The 27,838-nt window shown below is 37.6% G+C and overlaps 1 protein-coding gene across 1 annotated transcript; it reads right to left on the bottom strand.

Annotated features, from left to right (window-relative positions):
- Positions 1-612: 612 nt before the first annotated feature.
- On the bottom strand, positions 613-27,838 carry LOC142200310 (desmoglein-4-like). The gene is made up of 16 exons (XM_075270582.1): positions 27,675-27,838; positions 16,309-16,344; positions 15,096-15,233; positions 14,571-14,732; positions 14,252-14,396; positions 13,633-13,799; positions 12,466-12,600; positions 11,883-12,068; positions 10,305-10,576; positions 9,059-9,210; positions 8,766-8,972; positions 8,105-8,338; positions 6,610-6,737; positions 4,575-4,620; positions 3,211-3,446; positions 613-1,815 (listed from the first exon to the last, which is right to left on the bottom strand). Exons 1-16 carry the CDS (start codon positions 27,720-27,722, stop codon positions 685-687), a joined length of 3,423 nt encoding a protein of 1,140 aa, XP_075126683.1. The 5' UTR covers positions 27,723-27,838; the 3' UTR covers positions 613-684.

A 27,838-nucleotide genomic window follows, 5' to 3' on the forward strand; every position in this document is an offset into this window, starting at 1 on the left:
CATAAATGAAATATTTACTGCCTCAGTTATTCCAAATCCATCATACAATAACTAGAAGAGAATAGATACGGATAGCGTTAAACGTTGCTGTTTCGCTTTTTCTAAAAACATCATTTAGTATGGGACTTAAATAATTTTACTAAACATTTTCTAAAAGTAAAAAAAAAAAAACATTACAAGGGTCGTTACATTAACATCCCCAGATATATAAGTAATCAAATATAAGGGAACAGAGGTGTATAAAAATATTTGTTATTAAGAAAATACATTAAACATTTTTTTCTGTTTTATTACATAGTGGTATAGAAGTTATAGTTGGGGACACATAGTAGGAGGCAATGTAAATGCAATATGTTTGGAATCTAATATTTACAGCACAGTAACACAATTTTAATTTACATATATTACATAAAGTGGGGCATGAACTAAAATTGCCCAAAAACAAAGACAAATTTGTTGAAGAATTTAAAAGGAATTGGCAAATAGTAAATTTGGTTTATCCTAACCCTATTTTCTTTATATTTGTAAGACTTGTAAAACTATTTTTAGGACAATTCAATTTAAATAGTCGAATAAAAGACCGAAGGAATTAAATTTAGGATTTCTTGTCCTAGATCAATGTGTTACTTTCAGTTGAAATAATTCAATTTTATTAAAACCAATGTCCAGTGCAATTGATAAAATTTATTGTTTAGTATATTGAACTGTGCTGTACTTTGTTACTTTGCTGCGGGTTAGACTAGGGGAAGTGGAACCTACGGTTTGAGTTATCAAAGGTTCTGCGCTCAACATTTGGGTTTTAATGGCTGGACCAGATCGAACTGTTTTTTCGGTTACATATATGTTTTGAGAACTTCCCATTTCTGGACGAATGCTTAGACTTCCCATTTCTGGATGAATGCTTAGATTTCCCATTTCTGGACGAATGCTTAGATTTCCCATTTCTGGATGAATGCTTAGATTTCCTATTTCTGGACGAATGCTTAGATTTCCCATTTCTGGATGAATGCTTAGATTTCCTTGAATACTAGAGATGGGTTGTATCACTCTTTCAGTTACTAGAACATTTTGTGCCTCACCTAAATTTATATCTGGGATGTTAAATGAATTAGACAGTCTTGAACTATTTGGTGCAACAACTCTTTCTCTTAGTACCACATTTGATCCATCTGTTAGACTGGACAGATTTGGTAGTTCTATACCAGAGACTGGTTGGACGACCCTCTTTGTCACAATCACATTAGAGCCATTGTTTAGGTCAGCAAATACTCCATGTGCAGGTGCTGCAGATCCAACCACCCTTTCTGTTACTAAAATATTAGTAGGAAGGCCTGGATCTATATTACGGGTAACTGGTCTCAGTGTGCCCCCTGATGTTGTGTAAGTCTCAGTTACAACTACATTACCTGGGATTAAAGTTTCGGGCATAGGTCTTACTGGTTGAAGATTGGCAGATGAAATTGTGCTCTCAGTCACATATGTAGAGCTGCTAACTGGCATAGATCGGTTAACTGGAACACTGACTGGTAATTCATCTACTATAACATTTGTTTCCGTTTCTACCATTGGAACGTGTGGAAACAATCTTGGCTCCTCACCACTTGGCATTGGTTCAATCTCTGAACCAATGCAAATTTCTGCCAAAGTTTTAAATTTTGGTCCCAATGTGTCCAAGTAGGTGTCATCCAAGTCATCAGCAATGAAACTGCAGCACCCGACAGATCCGACTGGGCTTCCAATGCCTTCATTATCATAAATTAGTAGACAATCATTTGCCGGGCGACTCTCATCTTCATTGGCATACGAATCTGCTTTCTAAAATGATAGCAATCATGTAATTCCATGTATATTTATATTCTTTCACTTTAAATACAATCTTTAGCTTGTGTAACTATTTCTGCATGCTATTTCTTTGATCCATTGACATCTTTTTCCAAATTTAGCAAGGTAGTAAATATTAAACCACAAGATACTCGTACTTTATCTTTTATCTATTAGTTTTATGGTAAATTGTAATACCCAGATTCTAATACTTTGCCTTAATCAGTCTTATTGTTAAACATGTGTTTTACCTTTGGATGGTTCATACAACTTGAGAAATGTCTAAACCAACAACGTGGTTCTTCTGGTGGTACAATATATAGGGTATAAATTATCCCAAATACCTATTAACCCCTTCCCAACATCCACCTTACTTTTATGGTGTTTAAATATAGTTGCCGGGTCATCACTGTATTACACAGCAGAGTCCCGTTGGCAAAGCCGGCGATCAGTGCTCACACTGATCAAGGGAATGAACCCTTGTGTTGCCTTGGCATATGGGTGCCATCATTTAAGTGGTAATCTGTTACTATGACAGCTAGGAGCCTATTGACAAAAACTGATTCTATGCCTGAAGTAAAAAAATGTGAAAGCAGCCCAAGGCTGGGGCCTCATGAGGCGTATAAACTGACGTTTGGCCGTGGCTGAATCACCACGGCAAAAACCACAGTGTTTTACAGTCCCTGCAAAGTGGATGGGATTCTGACAAATTACATCCACACGTTGCAGAAAAAATACCTGCAGTGGAAATGCTGTGATTTCCAAAATGGTTGCATTTTTGTAAACCGCAGTATGTCAATAATACCTATGGAAACACTGTCAGTTTCCATATCTATCTATCTATCTATCTATCTATCTATCTATCTATCTATCTATCTATATGCGCAATGTGTTTCCACCACGTTTTTTCCCGCAGTGCTTTTTTGCTGAGGCTTTCTACGTGGGGCCTTACCCTAAATATGCTACAATCTTCCATGAAATAACTGTTCATGCTAAGAAGAAATATCATTGGCATTTGTTTAATGAATTAAACATGCCAATATAAATATATCCTAATGGCAATAACACTTGAAAAAGTCTCACAATTTGTGAGACATCTGCTTGACTTATCTCATAGTATTGTGGTCATGAGGTAATAATTTACTAAATTGTGGATAAATATTTTGTTATTATGTTTGATGAAAAATAGGTTTGATATGAATACAGTTACATAGTTACATAGTAGATGAGGTTGGATAAAGACATTAGTCCATCAAGTCCAACCTATAACCCTACAATCCCTACAGTGTTGATCCAGGGTAAGGCAAAATATACATTTGATACAAAGAAAAAGAACATCTTCAGTTCTTTTTCAACAGCATACATATTTAGTATCACTGTGCATCTTACCTTAGTGAAGTAGTTGTCTACATAATCCATGTTCAATCCCTCATAGTGTGGTGGCATGGTTCCAATGTAAGAATTGGCTATATTGCTTCCGCCCCACCCTGCTCCTTCTCCTAGGAGAGTGGTTCCTTCAATCCCAGTAGTAGCAGAGTGAATTCCTGTTCCGCCCATCATTCCTGCTCCTACTGTGCTTCCTGCAGCTGTACCAACTCCTTGGATTACATTACCGGCATTGACTTCTGTAAAATAAGAATTTACAGAAATAAGAAAATACACACCAAACCTTCGAACATGTTACTGGCTAAGATGACTATTATAGGTATCCTCATTATACACCTTACCTAAAGTATGTGTCTCCATAATCTCTGCATATATTCAATTTGCATGCATTCTACATATGTAGACCTATCCTAAACTGTTCCTTAACATTTAATGTTTGGGGTGTTTATAGAGTGATGTAGATTATGCCATACAATCAACTAAATTATGTGTTATATGTTACTTTTGATAAACTGAATGTATAGTTAATCTTTCTGAGACCATACACATCTTCTACATCTATATCCCAGCTGCTGTCTCATCTATCTTTTAAAGGACTATTACATTAGTGGATTTACAAAAACATTAAAGGGATCTCTGATCATAAAATGGCCTATTGTTTAATTTAAGTTCTTATGTCAAACATAGTGATTTTTTTTAAAGTTTTCTATTTTTCGATCCATTTTAAAACCAATCCTGAAATCTTGCAGTTTTTACTCTATAAAATAAGACTCATAATAGGCTGACACTTCCTGTACTATGGAGATCAATTTTCAGTAGTTGTATCAGGATTACAATGAAAGGTAACACTTATAAAGTACAGTATATAGATAACACAGCATCACACCACACAATATCTGATGGTCACTTGAGTTATCACCTGATTGTTGCATACAATAGTCCATGTGGCAGTAAAGTAAATCCTTGAAATTCTATTAATAGCTACTTAGGCAACATGTCGACCTACAGGGATTGTACTAGTCAAAATTTATTGTGGGAGGACCAAATATTAATAAAGGGCCCCTAAACTTTTGGTACTTGTGAACCAACCTCGTATTTATCACCCATTCTGCTGGTCAGAGTATAGATGGGGACTGTACCTTTCCTCCACCACAAAACATTTTTGGGCAATTTAGTCGTAATGGATATATTTGGGATCTAATCATAAAATGGAGAGTCTGGCACACACAGACATCCATTTCTTGGTTAATGGCATTTTTCAAGCAGCTCCATTGTGTTTTTCTACCGTGTGCATTTTTACAATTTGTGGCCAGAAAATTATAGAAATGCATCATGGTCTGAATAAATAGGATTTTTATTAAACTTACCAGAATATTCAGGCATTCCAGTAGTAATAAATGGGCTTGTCATATCCTGAATAGGAAACAAAGAACGATTCACTATTAGTGGCTATTCATATATATTTCATTATAATACTATACGTTACGGTATATATTCATATAAAACATGCTTCCACTATTCATTTACAATAGTACATAATGATACACAATATCGGCAAAGATAAGAAGACACCTGACAATCCCATCTATATAAGCTTGTTGGAAATCCCATTTCAAAACCATATTCGTTGATATGAAGTTTGTTCCACTTTTACATGTATAGCAACTTCTAATCTCCCCAAAAATGCGCTTATCCACCTTTTGGATATTAATAATAATATATATTTATAGAATATTATTATTATATATAATAAATAATATATATTTATTTCTACAGCGTTATATCTTTTTATTTTCTGATTATCGATTTTTAAATCATCTGTACATGATAATGGGGATGTCATCTTGCCTGAGCTTCTCTTCTGTTCTGCTAACAGTATTTAGTTATATGGCATATGGTTTTTAGTAGAGAGCAGTCTTAAGCTGACTCATTGAAGTCTATGGGAACGTTTTCTAGGCAGGAGGTGTCATCTTCTATTGTAAGGGTGCATTCACACTGAGTAAACGCTAGCTTATTCTGAACGTAAAACACGTTCAGAATAAGCGGCGTCTAAAGCAGCTCCATTCATTTCTATGGGAGCGGGGATACGAGCGCTCCCCATAGAAATGAATGGGCTGCTTCTTTCACTCCGTGCAGTCCCATTGAAGTGAATGGGGAGTGCCGGCGTGTACACTCCGGCATGAGCAGAGCTTGCCGTATACGTCGGCACTCCCCATTCACTTCAATGGGACTGCACGGAGTGAAAGAAGCAGCCCATTCATTTCTATGGGGAGCGCTCGTATCCCCGCTCCCATAGAAATGAATGGAGCTGCTTTAGACGCCGCTTATTCTGAACGTGTTTTACGTTCAGAATAAGCTAGCGTTTACTCAGTGTGAATTCACCCTTATACTGCATCATCATTGGCAAGTCTAACATTATGCTTGGTGGACAGTGAAAATTGAAGGATATAGTACCAATTTTCCCATAGAGACTCCATCGGCAATTGGCAGAGAAAAAAGCCCTGCACTATAGTCAATGGGGTCTAGCAATCTCCATGTGTAACCGGTGTTGTAGCAGTCCAGCACTCCCTGCGTAAGTGTGAGTCTACTGTCATAGGAACTTTGGTTCATTGCAAGGCACAGCTGAAATACACATACTGTAACACGCCTGCACACCTGTGCTCATCACATGACCAAGTCAGATTTCTAGCCACTGCGAGCAAACAATGTAGATCCCTACTGAAATCCAGCATGTAAAGAAAAGGCTGAGGGTAACAGATGGTATTTTCTCATTTCTACTGAAAGTGGACCTTTCATCAGATCGGGCACAGGCAGTTTTATATACTGCTGGGAAGCTGACAGTGCACTGAATTCAGCGCACTGTCAGCTTTCCCGATCTGTGCCCCGGGTAAAGCGCTATCAGTCCCAGTACCGTAGCGCTTTACAGCCAGAAGGGAGTTTCTGACACTTAGCCAGGGACGCCCTTCTGCCCAGCAGCGCCTATCGCGCTGTACAGTGTGAGTGGGGAGGAACGCCCCCTCCCTCTGCTCACAGTGCTCGTCCATAGACGAGTATTATCAGGAGGGGAGGGGGGAGTTCCTTCCCGCTCCACAGTACAGCGCGATAGGTGCTGCTGGGCAGAAGGGCGTCCCTGGCTAAGTGTCAGAAATGCCCTTCTGACTGTAAAGCGCTACGGTTCCGGGACCGATAGCGCTTTACCCGGGGCACAGATCGGGAAAGCCGACAATGCGCTGAATTCAGCGCACTGTCAGCTTTCCAGCAGTATATAGAACTGCCTGTGCCCAATCTGATGAAAGGTCTTCTTTAACCACTGTAGTAATGCTACTGTAGTACAGGTATCCTACTTTGCTGCTAAAGCTGGTTATATTCCTGCATGTGAATATATATAAAACTATAACTGACCACATCTTGAGGCTTGGCACCTTCTGTTTCCCATTGATGAAAAGCTCCATCATGTACAGGTGCAATTGGGATAAATTTAGCCCCCGCACCAGATCCACATACACAGAGCGGCAATAGCAGCAGAGCCACTGTCAAAAAAGAATAAAGTAACATGTATGTTAGCAATATACTTAGTAATAGTTATTGTTAGGCTGGGGCCCCATGGGACCGAAACGCCGCAATTTGCCTGGGAAAAATCGCAGCATTTTACAGTATGGGCAAAGTGGATGGGATTCTAACGAATCCCATGCCCATTTTGTGGTAAAAACTGCCATGCGGGCACGCCGCGATTTCCAAATACGGCTCAGTTTTGGAAATCGCAGCATGTCAATTATACTTATGGAAACGCCAGCGGTTTCCCCTTAGGTATAATTGTAACAGAAAGTCTATGGACGAAAACTCTGCGAACTTTATGTTTAAAGCGCTGCGGGATGTCACATGGGGCCTAAGGCTCCCTTTCCACTCATTCTGACACGTAAACACATATCAGAGTGAGGTGCTTCAAAACAGATCCCATTGACTTCAATGGGTGCCGGCTTACGCGCGCTACACATTGAAATCAAGTCGAGGTTTTGTAACCCATTAATTTCAATGTGTAGCGCGCCTAAGCCGGCACCTATTGAAGTCCATGGGATCTGTTTTGAAGCGCCTCACTCTGACACGTGTATACGTGTCAGAGAATGAGCGGCGCGTTACTCCGTGGGAACAGAGCCTTAGATTTTTGAATGGTTCAAAATATTTTATATATGAATTTTAATAGAAAAGACATAAAACAGTCTTATTATCTGTAAGTTAGTGAATGTCTTTTGTTAGTTCGATTGTCTCTTGATAGGTTGATAACCATACTCTTGTACAGAGCTGGTTTTCTACATATGCGGAGGCAAATGACCAAGGGATTGTGGGGTTAGCACTTTCCCCAGGATAGGTTCAATCTATCTATCTATCTATCTATCTATCTATCTATCTATCTATCTATCTATCATCTATCCATCCATCCATCCATCCTATTATAATATCTATTTGTCTCCAGTCTATATGCCATAATTTCAAGTGCAATATCACCATTTATAAAGCAGTACATAGACATTCTTACATAATTCAGAGACAGCAGATGTGAACAGAACTTTATTTAGTTATCCTCCACCTGACCTTTGATATTTTATTGATCAGATTTATCCGCCCATTGGGTGTTAAACTAACATAATGGTGCACAAATGCATTAGGTAAAACATGGCCTTACTCATTAAATTTACCAAGTCTCCCACTGATGATAAAGCAGTTTTTACGCCTCCTTTCAGTACATTAAACATGCACACTTGACTGTGCTGGGCATGCATGTATTTGTGGGAGTTGGATAAAATTACTGTTATTTGATATGATGAAAAAGCAGGGACTTGAACTGACTTGAAGCTTATTTACTTTATAATGTGAGATGAGGTAAACTGTGACTACTTACGCAAAAGAGCCAAAAATCCCAGAACCATGAGGCCAATTGCAGCAGGGCCAAGGGATACGCTCTTGCCTGCTTGTTTTACAGCATCACAGGTGACACCATTGCTGCATTCACAGCCTTCCACAACAACATTAACTGGGTTTGGACAAGAAACACCATTTTTATCCTTAACGATCATCTGCACAGAATAATTCTGGCTAGCAAGATTTGGGGCTCCAGTTAAAGTAATAGCTGTGGCTAAAAAAAAGAATAAAGAAAAAAAAGGGTTCAGTCATTTTTTAGATACAAATGTGTACATATGTGAGTATTGTTAGATAGCCATAGAAGGTATAATATTATTATTATTGTATAAAGGATAAAGAAAACTGGTAACAGTGGAATTATCTATTTACGTTAAATCTACTTTACATGTCTATGTACGTGTGTCTGTATAAATCTGTCTATCTACATACATACTTTTCTGCCTGTCTATCATCTATTCATTGATCTATCTCGATGCAGTACTCACTTACCTAACAGTCTATCTATTAGCAATAGAATATTTAATGCAGAAGATGATATTTGAAATCAATATAAAGCAATATCATGTAGCGTAGGTGTTATTAATATTGTAATTATTATTATTGCTTATAGAATAAAGAAAACTAGTAACAGTAGTAACTACCATTCAATGGCGTAACAGTAAAGTAGGTATTTGGCGTAACTTCGAATGTGAAAGGGCTTTGGTCTGGATTTTGATATGCCTGTATTATAACTTTTTTATTGCCTAAACACATCATACGCTTTTCTTGTGTAATCGTAGGGCAAGACTGAGTTGAAGATGTACTCATTCCTATTCCAACTGTAGCAGTAGATGTTAGCGCAGGATTAGCTGCAAAAAAACACAAATATGTAAAATAAGTGAAGACGTATTATTTTACAAATAAGAATAATCATGAGTAATGGTTATAGCCTTACAATTGTCATCTGCGAATATTGTAGCTGTGACGTTTTTGCCATCGTTTATTGGATTACCACTTGCAGTATCTCGAGCCATTTCATAAGTCATTCTCAGATTGCCATTCTCATCAATTATAAGCCATTTTTTTGAGTTTTCATCCAGTTTATACCTATTGGGAGTCACATTATTAACAACACTGGCAAACTAGCTTTTATTAGATGTTGTTTTTCTTGTTAAACAAAAAACACAATTAAGATATATGATTGTGTAAATATAAGTAAGTAACAGAAATGGATATTTTTGTGAAAACTTAGGTTGCAACAAAGCATCATCCTTAATAGAATCCTGTAAGTGTTTATAAAGTTTCATTTAGAGGGATTGTCCACTGAAAACCAGGTCCTCCAGAGAGGACTCTCTTTGTAGCTACTCTCCAATTGGAAGTAGTGAAAAAGTGATTTTCCTCTTTTGCCTTAGGATGTCCTAAAATGGCAAAGTGTACTATTACTGGCCACATCATGTCTGTGTCTCTTCTCTTCTCCCACTTAGCTCCTTCTTTCTCCCCATCTCCTCTCCCTAGCCTTCCATGGACACGTATAACTTGATACTTAAAGGGAGTGGTCATTCTCAGACCAATATTGAGAGACAAATGTTAATGTTTGTATAATAAAAAGTTATACAATTTTCCAATATAATTTCTGTATCAGTTCCTCACGGTCATGTGATATACAGTCCATGGTCATGTGATGGACACACAGCTCATTACCAGGCAGATGTCTGACTACCGTGCTATGACTATAACGAGAGGCACCTGGGTGTTCATCACGTGATCATAGACCGTATATCACATGACCATAGTCAAAATCTTATTCACTAGAAGTAAGCAGAGATCTAGAAAAGCGTGAGGAATTGATACAGAAAGTACATTGGAAAACTGTACAACTTTTTATTATACAAACAATAACATTTGTCTCTCAATATTGGTCTGAAAGTGGCCAACCCCTTTAAGTGAGTTGACAGTCCATCTTGGCAGACCAAAATGGAGCCCTCAGAAATTTGAGAATAAGTGAAGAGTTTAGGAGTGAGTAAGGAAAAGGAGGAAAACAGCCTGATAAGTGAAGAAAGAGGTATTTTTCTTTTACAAGATTCTACTGGATATTACAGAGTTTCTTATATTTGCTTCTTTATTTACCTATGTAAAGTTTGTTGCAAAGTTAGTGGCCAACTATTCATTGCAAACGTTGATATAATAAAATGGTAACTTACACAACATTTGTGGCTGCTTTTCCAGTGTCTTGGTCTATAGCTGAAACTGTGAGCAATACATAATTTAATAACTCTTCTGTCGTCATTCCAGACGGAATCTCTATATTGTAGTTTGATGGAACAAAGATAGGTCCCTCTCTCACATTTTCTACTTGAGCGTTTATGTTAGTCACTTTTGCTTGGTATTCAGACATGATAGAATAATGGAAAGCTGCCTGATTGGTTACAACAATACCTAAATTAGCTGAACTCATTGCTTCATAATCCAATGCCTATATAAGACAAGAAAAAACACACAATTAGAAAGATTATTATTTTATGTGTATGACATAGACATGTCCAACCTTAATTATCCTTGGAATTTTATTAAGGTTTCAAAATTTTTATGATACGAATGCAATACATATAGCAACCCTTGTGTGGTCACTCATAGACAAGTAGAACAGAATATTGTGTTTCTTGAAAGCTGATCAAACCAATTCATAGCGATGTATTATAGTGGTGTCCTGAACATATAGTTAAGGCTCAGTCGTAAAAATAGTATGGAGCCACGATATTTAGCAGGCCCAGAAGCTGGTAAATATTTGTGCATAAAGTGACCTGTCACATTTAAGACCCAAACTATGCTGCCTCCTAAGGGCTAGGGAATCCGCCTCAAAATCCGCTGCCAAAAATGGCTCCCATTGCTAGTAGCAGAAAAAGAAGCAAGCTGCCCTATCTTGCTGTGGATTCTGTGGCTGCGTCCGCGTTGTGAGGCTCCGGCCCATTCATTTGGGCCTAATCCAGCGACGGAATGTGTACACGTGGAGTTCATTTAACTAATTGTGAGCTATGCCCTTAAAGGACTTTTCTTCTGTAATATGAGTTTATATGATGGACAGATCAGTAAAGGGGCACTTCTTTCGGAAGGTTTTTTCCCCCCCAGATATTGACAAGCAATATGTGACATTTACAGAATTAATAACTTTTTTTATTGGTGGTTTACAATGTAAGGGTAATGTAATGGGGGAGGTGAGTATGAACAGATGAGGGTTAATTTTAGAGAGCGCAACTACAGAGGTTTATAGATTGTTTAATGTGATAGGCCTGACTGAAGAAATGTGTCTTTAAGATGCATTTGAAACTGTAGAAGTTGGGAGTTAATCTGACTGTCAATTGTAGATCATCCCAGAGAACTGGTGCAACTCAGAAGAAATTTTGGAGATGAGAGTGGGAGGTTCTGATAAAAGAGGATGTTAGTCTTAGGCCTAAATTTGTTCAGTTTCAGGCATTGTTTCAGGCATTTCTTGCTACTGATGACTTCTGAGTGACTGTACTGAATAGAAACTGAACAAATTTAGGCCTACGACTAATGTGCTCAATTATCAGAACCTCCCACTCTCATCTGTTATGTGACATGCAGACATATATTATATAATAACAATAAATGACATAGAACAATATGGTGTATAATGTTAAAAGCTGATGATTTTTTTTACATCTCTATCGTATAAGGTCAATGAAATGAATGCTTCAGATTTTGATGTTTACCATAATGTCAGCCAAGATGTCTTGAACCCCAACCAAGCCAATAGTTACCTTGACGATTCTCAAAAAGCCTTCATTTGTCTGAGGATCTGTGTCAATTGCAAACCATCCTCCTTCATTGCCTGATACTATGTCGAACACTGCAATCCAGTTATCAGAATACATTTCATCCATATCGAAAACTCTCATCCTCAGATCAGTTAAACCAACATAATTCTCCTTGAATTGGACATTGTACTGAAATATTAAAAAAAAAAAAAGAACTATTTATTTACTGTATATCTGATTTTTATGATATTACATAAAATAGTAGAAATGTGTGTCAGTAGTTTAGATGTCTGCTTCCTGCTAATGTCCTCCATTTTATTGCAGTAGTATTCTGGCTAGAGTTGTGTATGTCTTTTTATAAAACCATAGCACATGTTTTCTTTCAACCGTACTATGTAACCCTGCAAATTCATGGTTGTTTCCAGATGCCTTTTAATTCCTATATACAGTGACATATATAGAAGGAAAAGTTTAACTTCATTCTATATCAATAGGTGATCTGAATGTATAACAGTTTTCATGTTCTCTGCATTGCCTTAACAATTTTAACATGATATTTACAAGCTGTATTGAAAGGTGTACTCACCGAGTCAAACTCAAGTCTTGGGATATTGTCATTCACATCTAAAATTTTAATGTTGGCTCCACATTGTCCAGATAATCCACCTGCTGCTCCATTCAAGTCTGTTCCACTAACAAGAAGGCTATAGGAACTTGTCATCTAAAATACAAAACACCACTTGAATAAGTCCTACTCTGAAGAGACATCACAGCATCATAAATATTATTTAGTTCTTATATAGAACATTATGCTTTCAAATTGGTTTGAATTATTCTTAAAGAAATACTAAACACATGGAAAAAAATACCTTTTGTCATGTCTGTCATGTAGCTACACAATGCAAGATTGCATCAGTCTCATTACATTGTACCTAATAATAGTGAATGTGGACACATTGCAACCCGCAAGATGCCACAACCACAACGTGTCACAAAAATCCAACTCTAGGCAATTGGATTTACTCACATTATGTGTCTTTGGTCTTGCTATATTTTTGTTCTTAAAGGGATTTTCCAGCAGTAAAATATTGATGCTCTATAGCAGGGGTAGGGAAACTTCGGCTCTCCAGCTGCTGTGAAACTACAACTCCCATCATGCTCCACTCACTTCCATGGGAGTTCCAAGAACAGCAGAGCAAGTATGCATGCTGGGAGTTGTAGTTTTGCAACTGCTGGAGAACCGTACGTTCCCTACCCCTGCTCTATAGTATCCTTAGGATATTGAAAAACCCTTTGAGACCAAGGCCACATGTACCGAGCTGGAGTAAAAAAAAACCCTGCGGATAAGACTACAACCGAAACATGTTTTTTCCGCAGTGTTTTTCACAGAGTCTGGCTAGAATGATGCATTGCCAAAAGTTCCTGTGCAGCCCTAGCCCTAACCCCTCCTCTCTTTTCATCCTATAGTCAATTGTGTTATATAGCAGTTAAAACAGATAACTATATAGGCTTCTTATCATCTATCATTATTTACATTAGGGCACCATTAAGTCCATGATGCTGTACATTTGAGGGGTTCTCGCCTCCGTACAATTTTGTGTTTGGATGTAAAACAGCAGAGCACATGACTGTAGCCTCCGCCATTTGCATTATCTACAGTAGGAAACAATTTATTTCCCCCCCATTGACTAAGCCCCCAATGGGGAAGTTATTGTATCCTGCTTTTTATTTTTTATATCAATCTAAATCTTACCTCTCTATCCAGAAGATTAGACATGGTGAAGACTTGTCCAGTGTGTTGGTTCATAATAAACATTGGAGGGTCACTGGGATTCTGCTCTAGTATTTTGTATGCAATTAGAGAATTGACTGTATTTTCTTCATCCGCATCACTGGCCAGGATTTGCATTACTAGAGTATCTAAAATACACAAATTAGAGAATGAAGATGAATGTATGAGCTTTATGCCAAAGTCTGTTCTGCAAAGTGTGACCTTAGATTAAAGCGTTTTTTTTAGGTTAGGCCATCAATATCTAATCATTTGGGGTCCGGCACAAAAGCCCCCACCAATCAGTTGTTTGAATAGACTGCAGTATTCTGGTGAGCGCTGAGGCTGAATACCAAGCACAGCGCCATCCATTGCATAGTGGCTGTGCTTGGTAATGCAGGTCATCTGCATTTACTTGAATTCTCCATGTGTTTGCTAAATATTTGCATTTAGTGGAGATGAGAAGCATTTATGGGGAAGGGAACAGGAACACCCTAAACAGTCACAGAGGTTGCCTTTATGGTATTGCCCACACTTCAACTTGAATCTTTTATTTTTGCATTGCTCAGCGAAGCCGAAACATTTTAAAACATCCTTCACTTACTTGCTTTGCAGTTCTCTTCTACAGCGCCGGCAAAAACACTCGAAGAGAATATTGGTGGATTGTCATTTAGGTCCATAACCCTCACTCGCAGCGAGAGTGGTTTCTCTACCTCCATACCGGAAGCTGTCACAGCATGGACTGTAAGCTAGAATAGACATTAACATACAATAAATAGGATAAACGTTTAACACAGTCATATGGAAACTAAGGGAGACCTAGAGGATAACATATTTGCTTCAATATCTGATGTGTGAAGCCATAAAGCATTTCCAACTCAATAAATCTCTTATTTCATGTGCAATAAATCGTGTTAACTTACATATAACATTGATACGACTTCACGGTCCACAATAACTGAAGTCACGTTCAGGAATCCTGTTTTAGGGTCAATTACAAAAATCCCATAGGGGGGCTGATCCACACCCTGTCCAGACACTCTATAAAATATAGCACCTTTTTTAAGCTCCATGTCAGAATGGACCTGCCAACACAAAGAGAACACATTTTGTATCTTGGGAAAATGATCACATTGCAGGATGAACAATTATGTATAAAAATGATTGCTCTTGTCTGAAACCCAAAGACAAACTGAAAACTAACTAGATCGTTATATAGTAGAATATCACTAGATAGGAGTGTATACAGGTCTCTCTGCATATACTATGAGTATGCAAATAAGTGGAACTTTGCATAAAATAACATCTTGAGCAATGGCAAGTTTGAAACCGTTGTTTAAATGCAGTGGGAACGAGAACATTCTATGTATACAGAGTTATAATCCAGGTGACAATATCTAACACCCTACTAGTCTTCTTGATGTATATGAACAAGGATAAATCGTTACCTTTGCGATAGGATTTCTATATCTGTTGTCTTCTCCTTCTCGTATATTCACTGCGGGCACGACCCATTCACGCTTTTGTCGTTTTAATTGAATGTTCTGCCATATTATTTTACCTTTTTCATCTTTTCCTTCGTTTACCTGCAGTAAAGATATATTTATGTGACTACAGATATGTATAGTTTGTTAAAATGGATTTTGGTTGAGCTTGCACATTGTAATCACAAGTATTCTCTTAATAACCTAATTTTTGCAGGTTTACGAGAGTCTTTAAAGTGGGACTGTCATTTTTGGAATCTTTTTCCATGTTATAATGACATGTCAGAAGATTTATTTGGCAGGAGGGCCATGGGAGTCTCAACACATGGACCCCCACCAATGAAGACTTTCAGTTCTTTATCAGTTTGTTAAAATGATTTTCTAAAGTTCCCGTTAATTTCAACTGCCAAGAAACTTATGAATAATACGGGACAGCCCCACAACCTCTGCAGGGGGTGAACAGGTTGGATTTTTACATGCTCAATGCAATGTATATGGCAGTGTCCCTGCTTTTCTTGGGAGGCATAACTCTCTGATGTGTATGGCCAGCATTAGTTCATAGTTGAGGGTTTGTTACTACTGTTCTCAATGTAGACAATCCTTTGTTAGTTGTAAAACTTATACTCAAGGTGGATTACATTTTACCTATGTTGATACAGTGTATTCAGGATTTATATAACATAGCACAATACTTTCCATTCAGTTAAAGTGGTTATCCAGCCCTAATGCATGTTTCATACATGATGGGTCATCAATATCTGATCTGTGGAGATCCGACATCAGGACCCTGCACTAATCCACTGATCTGGTGCCTCTGGGTGTCAGAAGCTGCTGCAGTGGAAAAGGAGCAGAAGCAGTTTGCTCCTATTCAAATAATAGAAGTGGACTTGCAATTCCCTGACAACGCTGCTATACAGTGGATGGGGCTACAGCTCCACAACTATATTTTGAATATGTGCAGACTGCATCCACATCCTGTCTGCTGCAGCAGCTTTTGGCATCCGGAGGACTGCAGGAACAGCTGATCTGTGTAGGGTCTGGGTGTTAGACTCCACAGATCAGATACTCATGAGGTCATCATGAGTTTCAGGTATGAAACATGCTTTAGGAACCGGAAAACCGCTGTAAAAGGGGCAATATTTTCATGGTAATAGATGTAAAAAATATTATTGTTTACCTGGGTGCTCCAGTTACAGCTGCATTGTGAACATATCTAGAGAACAGAAAATACTTTGGTTACTACAGGAAATACAATTGTTCTTGTAACCTGTGAATATGCTAGAACACTTTTCTTATTATTTTAGGCTCAGTCTACCTATAGGAAAAGATGATACATGGTGTTGCAGTATGCATAAGGCACAGTATGAAATAGGACAGCAGAAGGGGCAGGTTTCATGGATAGAATCTAGAGAATTAGAGTAGAAAACACAAGACAGTTTTCCTTGACACTAAAGGTAAGTTGTATGTGTGATATACAGTATTATATGTAATATGATGATTAGTGAGAAGAAACTAGATTTGCACACAGATATCTGACTAATCTGACTATACTCAATGTATGGTCTGTGGTTGTAGGATTGCTAAGAGACCACAACCAAACACTTAAAATCATCCCATTGAAGCCCTGATAAAAGATGGAAGAAATTCACCAACTAAAATGACTGTTTTTCAGTTTCTTCCATAGGAGATTATTTTTTTAAAGACTATCTTCACCAGTACCATACATGTTACATAAGTGTGCATACTGATATCCTGCAAGCAGCACTTTTCTATCTACATGTTTTGTGCAGAAACCAAATGTTTCAAACCAACAATATAGTCTATGGAGTCTGCTGGTTTCCTGAAGGTAACAGCTTTTTAATGCGTTCAGTGTTCCGTTCAGGGGTCCCCAAGTGGACTCCCCGAAAGGAAACCCGAAAGCAGATGTGAACCGGGCCTAGGTGGTGTAAAATAGTCACAAATACTCGGTTTGTTTTATAGTTGTAAATAGCCAATTCGGGACTAATTAAAAGGAATATGTCTGGGCAATTTGGGACACCACCTGCATGATGGCAAAATCTATGCCAACAAGGGCTGGTGTAGATTTGTACCTAGGTGCACGATTGCAGAGAAAATATAGCTAATTTATGATGATGTGGCACATTAATATGATGAAGGCTTTGACCGTGTTTATCCATCCGCAACATATACCAAGTTTTTGTTTTGGTAGAGAGTAGAGAATTCTCAGGGCTTCAGATTTGTCATGTGTAGCTCTGATAGACATGACTTTTTGTGGTATGTTTTGAAGTTACGAATATACATAGACTTCATTATTAGTATATAACTTGGTAAGACTTACAGTGAACATAAAGTTACCATACAAAAAGTTCAGAAAGTGCCTTCTTTTAAGTTTTAAGTATATATTTTCCTTATATAGACAGTAATAGAAATTGTTTGAAATTCTTCATTTCAAAGTTTTAGTATAAAAAGGTTGCAAATAAGGATTTGTGACTTGTTGAAAAAAATTGGGTACTTTTTCATTTTGCATTTTTTCACCCCTACAAAGTTAGCATGGTTATACCATCTGGCACAAAAAGGTCACAAAAATTGTCACAATCTTACTCTAGTAAGTGGGTGGTGTAGAAAGTGGAGTAACATCTCAGGATAGGAATGTGAGACTTATAGATGTGACAAATTTATCAATCAATTAGATGACATTTACTAAATTTGGTGCAAATTGTGCCAATGCAGGATCCAGGAAAACTGACTATAAAAATTCTCCTTATGATAAATCTCACCCTATGATCAAACATCATACAGTTAACATGATGCCAACAAATCCAATGTGTACTGCATAACATCAAGTACTGAAGTAAGGAAACCGACAACAAAGTTCGCAGAGAAATTGCTTAGAGCTAAAAAGCTTTCGGTTGGGCACAAACACAGGTCTCATCAGAGAAAAGCAATCCGCACCCTTTATTATGAATCATGCTTTAGATGAATGCCAGAGGCATATATCTTGCACACCACCCATTTTTACCAGCCGTACATTTATGAGTCAAAACCTTTAAGCCACAGCCTGCCTGCTTAAAGGTGGAGGGTGTGGAAGAAGCTCAAATGAGGAAAAACAACCTTGTAATTATGACTGTATCTAACAAATTTGCAGCTGGTTGGTGCCACAATAAATACTACTAGGCCTTATGAAGGGCATTTGTCCACTAGCAACAACCTACGTAGAGGATTTCCTATAGGAGACTATATAATACACCTGTACATGACAATAGTAGAAATATAATAGACACGATAACACTGGATCACAGTGGCTGGCGACTATACCACTAGAATGTAGGTGTGTCCAGACAAATCTGTGCCCCCATTCACCCTAATGGGAACATCAGAGGGTGAATGGGAGCACATTAAATACTATGAGAACTGAGGTCCTTATGATGAAACTTAGTTATAGGAGCAATGAGGCATGAAAACTTATGTGGACACAAACAGAGATCTTGTCTAGCACACTGATATGTCTTCTAGAAGACCTTCAGGCTAAATATTACTAGTCCTTCTCATTATTTTAATACAGCAATAGCTATTTCAATGATCAGAATTGTTTTTAACATAAATATAAATATATTATGTCTTTTAATTGGTGTAATCTAATATATTTTTTATGGGTTTCTAAGGCTTTTTTTAACTAGTTTTACTACTGTGAAATACGCAATTGCATTGAAACTTGCACAAGTTCTCATGACTTGCTGCTAAAGCATCATTTATTGGCATTGTGCAGCTTTCATCAGTCATCAATTGCAAGGGAGTTTGATGAATGGTGAGTAAGGCTTGGGTTCCACCCACCACTCCCATCTTCACAATGAATACTTAGTTATAGTCGTGTTTGTCAACTAGTAGGAGGACTACCAGTATGTGTACTAGAGCAATCATTTATATGATCTCATATGAACTATTCTATTACATTAAAATATAGATTTACATATTCAGGGATGAATCAATAGCTTTCTTTAAAGCAATTTTAGTACACTAATGTCTAACACTATGAGAGTAAGTAAATTCATAACATTGTCCTGAGATGTTTTACAAAGTACAGTGGGGAACTTGTCAGCATTCATTGGTGTAACTACCAGGGTAGCAGACATAACAGCTGCCATGGGTCCTAACAGCTATTATGGTATATTGTACACTACATAACGGAAAAGGACAGTAGAAGGGGCAGGGAAAACTGAAAACAACTGAAGATAGTCATGATGGAGAGGAACCCCATTCCAAACTTTGAGATTGTGTCCCATGGTTACTGGTTATGGCCCTTATCATTATTGTATGGGAAGTTAACAGAGCAATTATACTGTTAATGTAACTACAATGTGGCACATATTTTGTTGTAATGTAATAGGAGCATTCACATTTAGTGGATATTCTTTTTAGATTATATGCCTTGTATTTTCAATTTGTCAAGGTGTGGGCTATACCAGGACCTAGGAAGCAAATAAGCAGTCAGTTCATATACTGTGGTCCGTCCACTCCAAAAGGGGTCCTTAGAAAAACTTACCAGTGAACCAGCAACCAGGTCATGAGCAACTAAGGCTCAAAGTTTTAGAAATTCGTTGCTGGTTATAGAAAAAGGTGTCAGAATACACAGTACTTCAGCTTTTAAGATATAGGTTTAATATAATCTACATGTATAGCTCAAAATAGTTGTTATTTCTCTGGAGGCGTTCATATATGATATCTACATTCTTGACTTTTAGTAGAGTTTATTGTCATTTTATTGGTTGATGGATTATCAAACTTAGTATTGCATGCCAGTAACTATAGTGCCTGACATTCTCAATGCTTCCATGTTACCTAAGATTTGTGGAATGTGTGTTTATTGTAGTGTTATGTACTGTAACATGTACTGAAAAAATGAAATAAAACATTATTTAAAGAAAAAACATACAGTACGTTGCAGATTGCCAAATAATCGTATGGACCCCTGTACCCCCTACAATGGACATGTGAGCATCAGAATTGGATCATGGCGTAATGGAAGAATGTAAACTAGTTTGATGAATCACATTTTCTTTTTCAGCATTAAAATGGGCCTTCGATAAATATGATATAAGAAAGCCCCCCTCTCAATTTATGGGACATAAAGACTCTACTACTAATGTATTGGTGCCAGAGACTACTTACTACAAAGTAAGAATGTTTTCAAAAATAGTATTAATAGTTTCTTTTTGTCAATTTTTAAAATTAAGTGAATAATGAAACAGAAATCAATATTTGTTGTGACCGCCCTTTGCCTTCAAAATAGCATCAATTTTTCTAGCTACTCAGGTTTTGAAGGAACTCTGCAGGGAAGCTGTTCCAAACATCTTGGAGAACTACATCTGTGATCCTTCTATCTCCATATGTAATCCCAGACAGACTGGATGATGTAGCGGCCATATTTTTGCTTTGCGGACTCCTCCTTCAAATGGTGGCCACCTGGTGACTACAATCATGGCTCAATAATGTCAGCAAATAGCTGTTAGTATTGTATGCTACTGATGCTAAAAAATGGAAAAGTTTGAAAATGGCCAGAAGAGGCAGATGGAGCGTTCTCCTCATAAATAACTACTGAATTCTTTCATACTTGCTATTAGATAAATAGGGTAAACATTTTTTTTTTTTTTTTAAGTAGATTGTGAGCCCCATATAGGGATCACAATGTACTTTTTTTTTTTTTTTTTTGTAGAATGGGAGGAAATCCACACAAACATGGGGAGAACATACAAACTCCTTGCAGATGTTGTTCCTGGCGAGATTTGAACCCAGGACTTCAGCGCTGCAAGGCTACAGTGCTAACCACTGAGCCACCGTTACGTAAAGTTCAATAGTTTGATGGCGGATCTGCTGAAAGATGACAAACATTGTATGGATTTTCCAACAGCAATATTGTGTACCGCTTAACTAGAATTGTCTTGACTTTATAATAAACAGCGATAGCCTTATTGCTTTCAGAAATAACTGTGAAATCCCACTTATTAGTAGTGGCCATATAACATCCTAATGGGCAGGATGGTATTTACTATAATAGGAATTTCACAGGTGCTTCTAAATATCCAGTATATAGAGAATACCCTGGCCATAACAATTCTACTTTATGAGTACATTAATTTAATATTCTCCCTATCACATACATCCCGTGGTTCCTCACAGGGAGTTTGTCACCAGAACACAATATATCCACCCAGCCTTGCAGATAGATAGGTTATAGAGATGAGCGAACACTGTTCGGAACAGCTGTTCCGAACAGCACGCTCACAGCACGCTCCCATAGAAATGAATGGAAGCGGCCGGCACGCGGGAGGTTAAGCGGCTAGCCGCCGGCAAAGTCTGCGTGCCAGATTCTTCCATTCATTTCTATGGGAGTATGCTGTTCGGTTCGGCTGATCCGAACAGTGTTCGCTCATCTCTAATAGGTTACAATCACCTGAATCAAACACTGTATTTCTCTTGTGAATTGGTGACTCGGTTGCTCGGAGATATTGCTATTTTTTGTCTAATTTTTATTTTAGAGCAATGGGGGCATTCCTTCTGAACTCTTTGGAGTAATGACAAAAATGTCATTGCTCCAAAGATTCCATTTGCATATTGACAAAAAAGGAGATAACTTGGCAATGGAGTCACCAATTCTTAAGGGGGAAACACTGTCTGATTCAGGTGAATCTAACCTATCTATCTGCAGGGCTGGGTTGAATTTCTGTGCTTCCAGGGCTTCAATATAAGATTCATGGAAGTCCAATTCCTGGCACTCCCAAAGATCAATAGACCATAAGGGCCTTGGTGACTGTAAGGGCTGTGGTCCTCGCAGCTGTTAGTTGGTGGGGTAAGAAGCCTGACCCAGTCAATTCAAGTGTGCAGAGGGGATTTACAATGCTCCACTCCATTCTGATGATCGTGCAGCATTTTCTGTCCAGACCCATGAAAACGTATGGGGGTGGACTGGAATGGCTGAGATCACTGTAATACTAAAGGCACGTGGATGTCATCTGTCATCCAAGTGACATTAGAGTGACATACAAGTGACATTAAAAATTGGAATCCCCTTGGGCTGCACACTCAGTCGACTACATTATGCCTTATACTAACAATTTCCCAGATAAACTATCAGTTTAAAATGACTGGAAATCCATTTAAGTTGGCCATACAGCAGTTATATCACATGAGATATTGGTAATACTTGCTGTGGCTCTCTTATGCCTTTATCGCTGCACTTCCTGAGATGCTTCTGGCCCTGTGTAGTCTATGGCCTGACAATGTTTCTCTAAATCTAGAAGTCATTGTGTGTCCCAGCTTTGACCTCCCATCAATATTGTCCTCCTAAGTGATTCGATAACATGACATGATACATTTTTACATAGCTATTGTGTACATGTCAATATATATCCTAGTAGATAACAATTCATTTACCCTATTAACATGCACATATGCAGCATTTACAATTTTACAATAGAAACCTACTATTTAGTGTGTGAGAACAGATAACCCTGATCTTCTGCTCCAAATTACAGGGTCCATAAATCTGAATCCTGGGGTTCTTACATTTGATGTTTACCTGGGTAATTTCTTTTTAGGATTAACAGGGCCACTGTTTTTTAGAGAATGTAAATCATACATCTCCAGGCTACATGCCTTAGATAATCTCATGGGTATCTAAAAGCAGCTTTGGTGTGAGGTCAGCAACAAAGTATTCCCTATATCGTAGCATCCTGGATCTTTGCATCTGGGCCTATTGCCACCAGCAAAAACATTACTATAAGGACACGTTCTAGGCAAGGACAACATTTTATAATAATTTTTCTTGCTTTTGGAATTTTAAAACTTTATTTTGGTAAAAATAATTAATAGGATAAAGAGTAATGCCCTATTTTATAAGGTCAATCACAATAAGAGCTTTATTTTGGTAAAGTCAAAACAATGGACTCTCTCCTAGCTCTTAGTGCTTATTCACAAGACAGGCTTTTGGAAATGTTTGCTAGTGTTTTTCTGAATGGATATGCCCTGTTAGAAAATAATGGATCTATTCACATGACTGGTTTCTTACTGGTCCACGTAACCGATCTTTAAATAATAGATTCTAGATAATAGACGCTAAGTTACTTTTTCACGGCTCTGACATGTGAATAAGCACAGGACTTTAACCTTTTTATTGCATTGGTATGGAGTGGTACGGCTATGTACTGCATTTGGGTTGAGAGCTTGCAAAAGTATCTTCATGATAAGGTCTGGATAAAGTTTCTACATCTGATCTTAATGAACAGAAAATAAAATGCAAGAAATAAAAGGCATGCTTATTTATTGTTATATTGTATAATATTGTATTGTTAATACAATATTAAGAACTTTAGTTAGCTGAAGAAGGAATAGATCATTTTCACCAAGTTGTCTTAAATGTATAGGGCAGATATACTAGGAGAGAAAAGTGCACAAATCAGGCCTCTACCTGGCAATAGCTGAGACAGAAGCTACTGAAGTTCTAGGGAAGTTCTGTTTCTCTGAGACTTGCAACTGGCACAGGAAGATTTATAGGCCAAGCAATATTCCCTGAGGACAAGTGAATGACAATTGCTATGATCGAGGAGAAAAAAAATAGTCTCCAAGGGTCCATTCACACTGAGTTTTTTGGCGAGGATTATGACGAGGAAAAAAATCAGTTTCAGGAATTAGGAAATGTTTTTTTCCTGCAGCACAATGTATGGACCTTGAAAAAAACACTAGCGGATTTTAAACGCGGTTTTTGCCGATTCCACCATTGACTGCGTTGGTTTTTGCTGGTGGAATCTGCCGGAAAAAAGCTTTTTTTCTGCTACCGGAAAAAAATCCATTAGCGGGAAAATAAAAGCTAGCGGAACCCATAGAATTCTATGGGAAGGCGTTTTTTCCACGTGGATTCTGACACGGATTCAGCGCCAAAATCCTTGCCAAAAAACTCTGTGTGAATGAGCCCTTAAGTGCCACCTATTAGAAGTAGCAACCCCCATAGGCTTCCAACAAGACACAGGATATAAGCTAGGGTCTTCTTACTATGTAAAATACACCCATTTTCAGATAGCTGTTTCGGGGGTTCTTGACCCTGGTCATGGCAGAAGAGATTATTGGTTGGATAGGTGAGTGTCTTTATTGTATATCTACTAGGATATTGTGTTTCCTTGTGGAGACCTCACGAGGTCTTAGGAAGACTTCTAGGTCAGTCAATGCTACTCAAACATTTTTTTGCTTTCCTGACTGGACAGCTGCTATGTAACCCCCCATCCCCCTCTCACTGTGGAGTATAGAAAGTGCCTGTTTGGTCTAACCAATAGAAATAAATATTTCCAGTCTCTTTGGTTATACTTTGCATTCTCTTCTAGAGAATTCGCCCAGCTTGGGAATGGAACAAGTGAGTGGATGCTGGTTACAGATATCTATTACAAGAGTCAGCATACCACAAGACTACCACTTCCTCCTATTCTGAAACTGAAGGGTATTGTTAGTCTGAAACTCATGGGGACATAAATCACATGACTACTGCTGGGAGATAGCCATTAACTGCAATGTAAGTGACAAATAGGATGTCAGAATGGATTGTAGCTATTCACCCCTATGTCATATCTACAGGCACCTCAAATTAGTCTCAAATGGATACAAGTTAACAATCCATCGGTATGCAGGTTGCTGAAGAATATACCCAAGGGGCTGACCACACAAATAAGTGACTTATTTACTATATGCAGAGTAGTGTAGCGTAGGCTGCAGTAGATGGCGGAGTTATGAGCCGGCCCCCGCTTACTTTCACATAATTAAAGATAATAGCTACATTCTACATGTTTTTTCAGATAAAAAGAAAAGGAGAAATTCTCCAACCCATATGATACACATGAGTAAATGGAAGGTCTCCCCATAGAGAACGATATTCTTTTTACCATGATGTCATCTGTCATTATACTGTATATCACATTAACTACAGCTCTCTTTCTATATATTTATATTCTTTACCACACAAACACATTTTTGTAATTCATAGTAGATAAGATTCATGTCAAGTAAAGAAGAAATGTCTTAGACTTTGAAGATTGCCCTCACTAATCTCTGACTGTCATATAGGAGATCCTATCGACTTGCGCAATCCAAAAAGGGCGAGGAATTGACAATTTGTAAGTGTGGTATACAATGAAGGGATCACTCATAACTGCAGCCTCGGTATTTCAGTTGTCAAGACCTGAAAACGTAACATACCAAAGACTCTCACATTTCACATTTTGTACAAATAGTGTCATTTGCTTCCCTAGCTATTGTTGAGCTTCACCGATTAACAAAACTGTAATTATAAATCCTGGGCGTAGCTTGTATCAATTCTCAACATGTTCAGTCATCGCTTCATTATTATTAGCATGCTGCCAATTATTTTCCATGCATATGAAAGCCGCTTTATTTATTTTTGTATTTATTTATTTGTTTATTTTATGTATTTATTTATTATTTATTTATGTATTTATTTATATATTTATTTATTTGTTTATTTTATGTATGTATTTATTTATTTATGCTGTTACATTTAGCAATGATAACATTATTTTCCCAAATTAAAAAAAAAAATTCTGCCTAAAATTGAATTGATACATTGATAAATTGAGTTGATACATAAAATGGCGACAGTTTTCATCAGTTTTAATCTTGTTTTTGGCAGAATGACATAGCATTCAGTTTTTGGTTCTGTGACATGTACTGACAGAACTGATGTATTAGTTTGTATCATTTAGAAAGGAGATGTCAGAGGATCCTTGGGGGATGAAATGTGCATTGTTATGTAACCAGGTTTCTATGATTCTTGCTATGGCTATACGACATAACACAGGTTTACAATGAACTCTGACAACACTACGGGTCATATTACATTGTGTCATAATATTAATGGTTATTCTACCATATGGCTTGTGTATCGCCCATCATCTCAACAAAACATGAAAATTATTTTCTATTATTCAATAAGTACCCAACCAGTGAATTAATATATTATCTCATGCACCAAAGTATTACTGATGTACTAGGATTTATGTGTAGTTTTGCTGAAGGTGGAATGGACCCCTGAAAATACATTCTCAGACAATAGGCCCAGATTTTACATTTAAGTATCTCGCGAAAGAGCAATTGCACTACAATCTGTTTTTTAATGGTATTTTAGTGACCTTTCTTTGCCTTTTTGGGTCAGTGAGATTTTCTTCATAACGCAGCATGCCATTTTTCCATCATGCCAAAATTCCAAATTTACCAAACTAAGGAATGTCATTCAAAAGACTTGTAAAATGCAGTAAAAAGTATTCAAATTCAAGGCATTTTTGTAAAATCACTAAATGGTGAAAAATTTAATGAAGGAGGCCTACGTAAGGTAGTAGTTAGGCAAAATGATCTGTCCGGCAAGTGGTGCGAATGGTGTTTCTCTTTATTTGCATCATTGCTGTTGGTTTATTATATGACTCTTAGCCTTTCTAGTACTGACAACAATTTAGCAATGTTTGACTAAGCCAAAGGTCCGTAACCTTTTATACCTTGTGAATCACATTCACCTTCAAAAATGAAAAATAGACATTCTAAATATGAAAAAAACAAGAAATTGCAAAATTTCTGATAGATATTCCAGTGTGAAACTTAACTGTAGTGTTATACAATGCACACTGGCACCGTTTTATCGTTTTAGACCATTTGTGCAATAACGCTAATTCCATCGCATTTAGCAATAATTCAGGACTCCTATGGTGAGCCACAAAGTAGAGGTGCTGTGTGGCCCATGTGGCTTCTGACCACTGGGCTAAACAAACACCTACATTAGGCTGCAGTCTAATAGAATATATTGCAGTTTATGGAAATGTCAAAGAATAATGCATAGAAACTGGCCACTTGAAGGCTTAATAAACAATGCACAAGAAACATAAAAAACGTGATCTGCAGAAAAAACCAAAACAATACATGGCAAAATTATATTCGTCATCCATTGTATATGTTGATTCCATCAAAATTGATCAGTCCAATTAGTTTTTATTATAGAAGAACTGAATATATTAGATAACTAGAATGGTTATGGACCAATACAATAGCAATAACAAGTTTTGGATGTGCACATAGGAGGCATTGATATAAGAGGTCTTGAATTGCTGCATTGTCTGCCTGTAAAAACAATCCAATCATCTAGAACAACACGGAATTAATGAAAAAGAAACAAAGCTGTGGGATATTGTGAGCACAAACACTGTAAATGTATGTTCACAATCTATGGCTGTTCATAAATGGGAACCAATGCTGTAAGCGGGAAATATACATGTAAAAAGCCCAAAATAGGTTTACTGATAGCCATTGGCTGCATCCGATCCCAGCACCTGCATACATAATTCTTGGTTAGAACTATAGAACTATATATCAGGCATTGTGAATGTGAAGCCATAAGAAGCTGACAGCTCTGCTATGCCTTCTATATCTATCAGCTGAGTGTTAGGTCTTAGGCTTACCCTAAATTACCAGACACATTTCAATAGGATTGTAAAGAAAACTTACCAGTAAAATGATGAGGACACTAAAAGGTGCACAGATCTTCCAGTCCATTGTGTTTGTGCTGTGCTGTCCTTGCACAGTCCTGGTGAACCTGCTGTGTATCCCAAGCTCACAGATAGAGTGAAGGGATGCTCCCTCTTGGCTGCTCTCACGAGTAGATGTTAAGG

This window comes from Leptodactylus fuscus, chromosome 4 (genome assembly GCF_031893055.1).
Source record: "Leptodactylus fuscus isolate aLepFus1 chromosome 4, aLepFus1.hap2, whole genome shotgun sequence".
Taxonomy (NCBI): Eukaryota; Metazoa; Chordata; class Amphibia; order Anura; family Leptodactylidae; genus Leptodactylus; species Leptodactylus fuscus.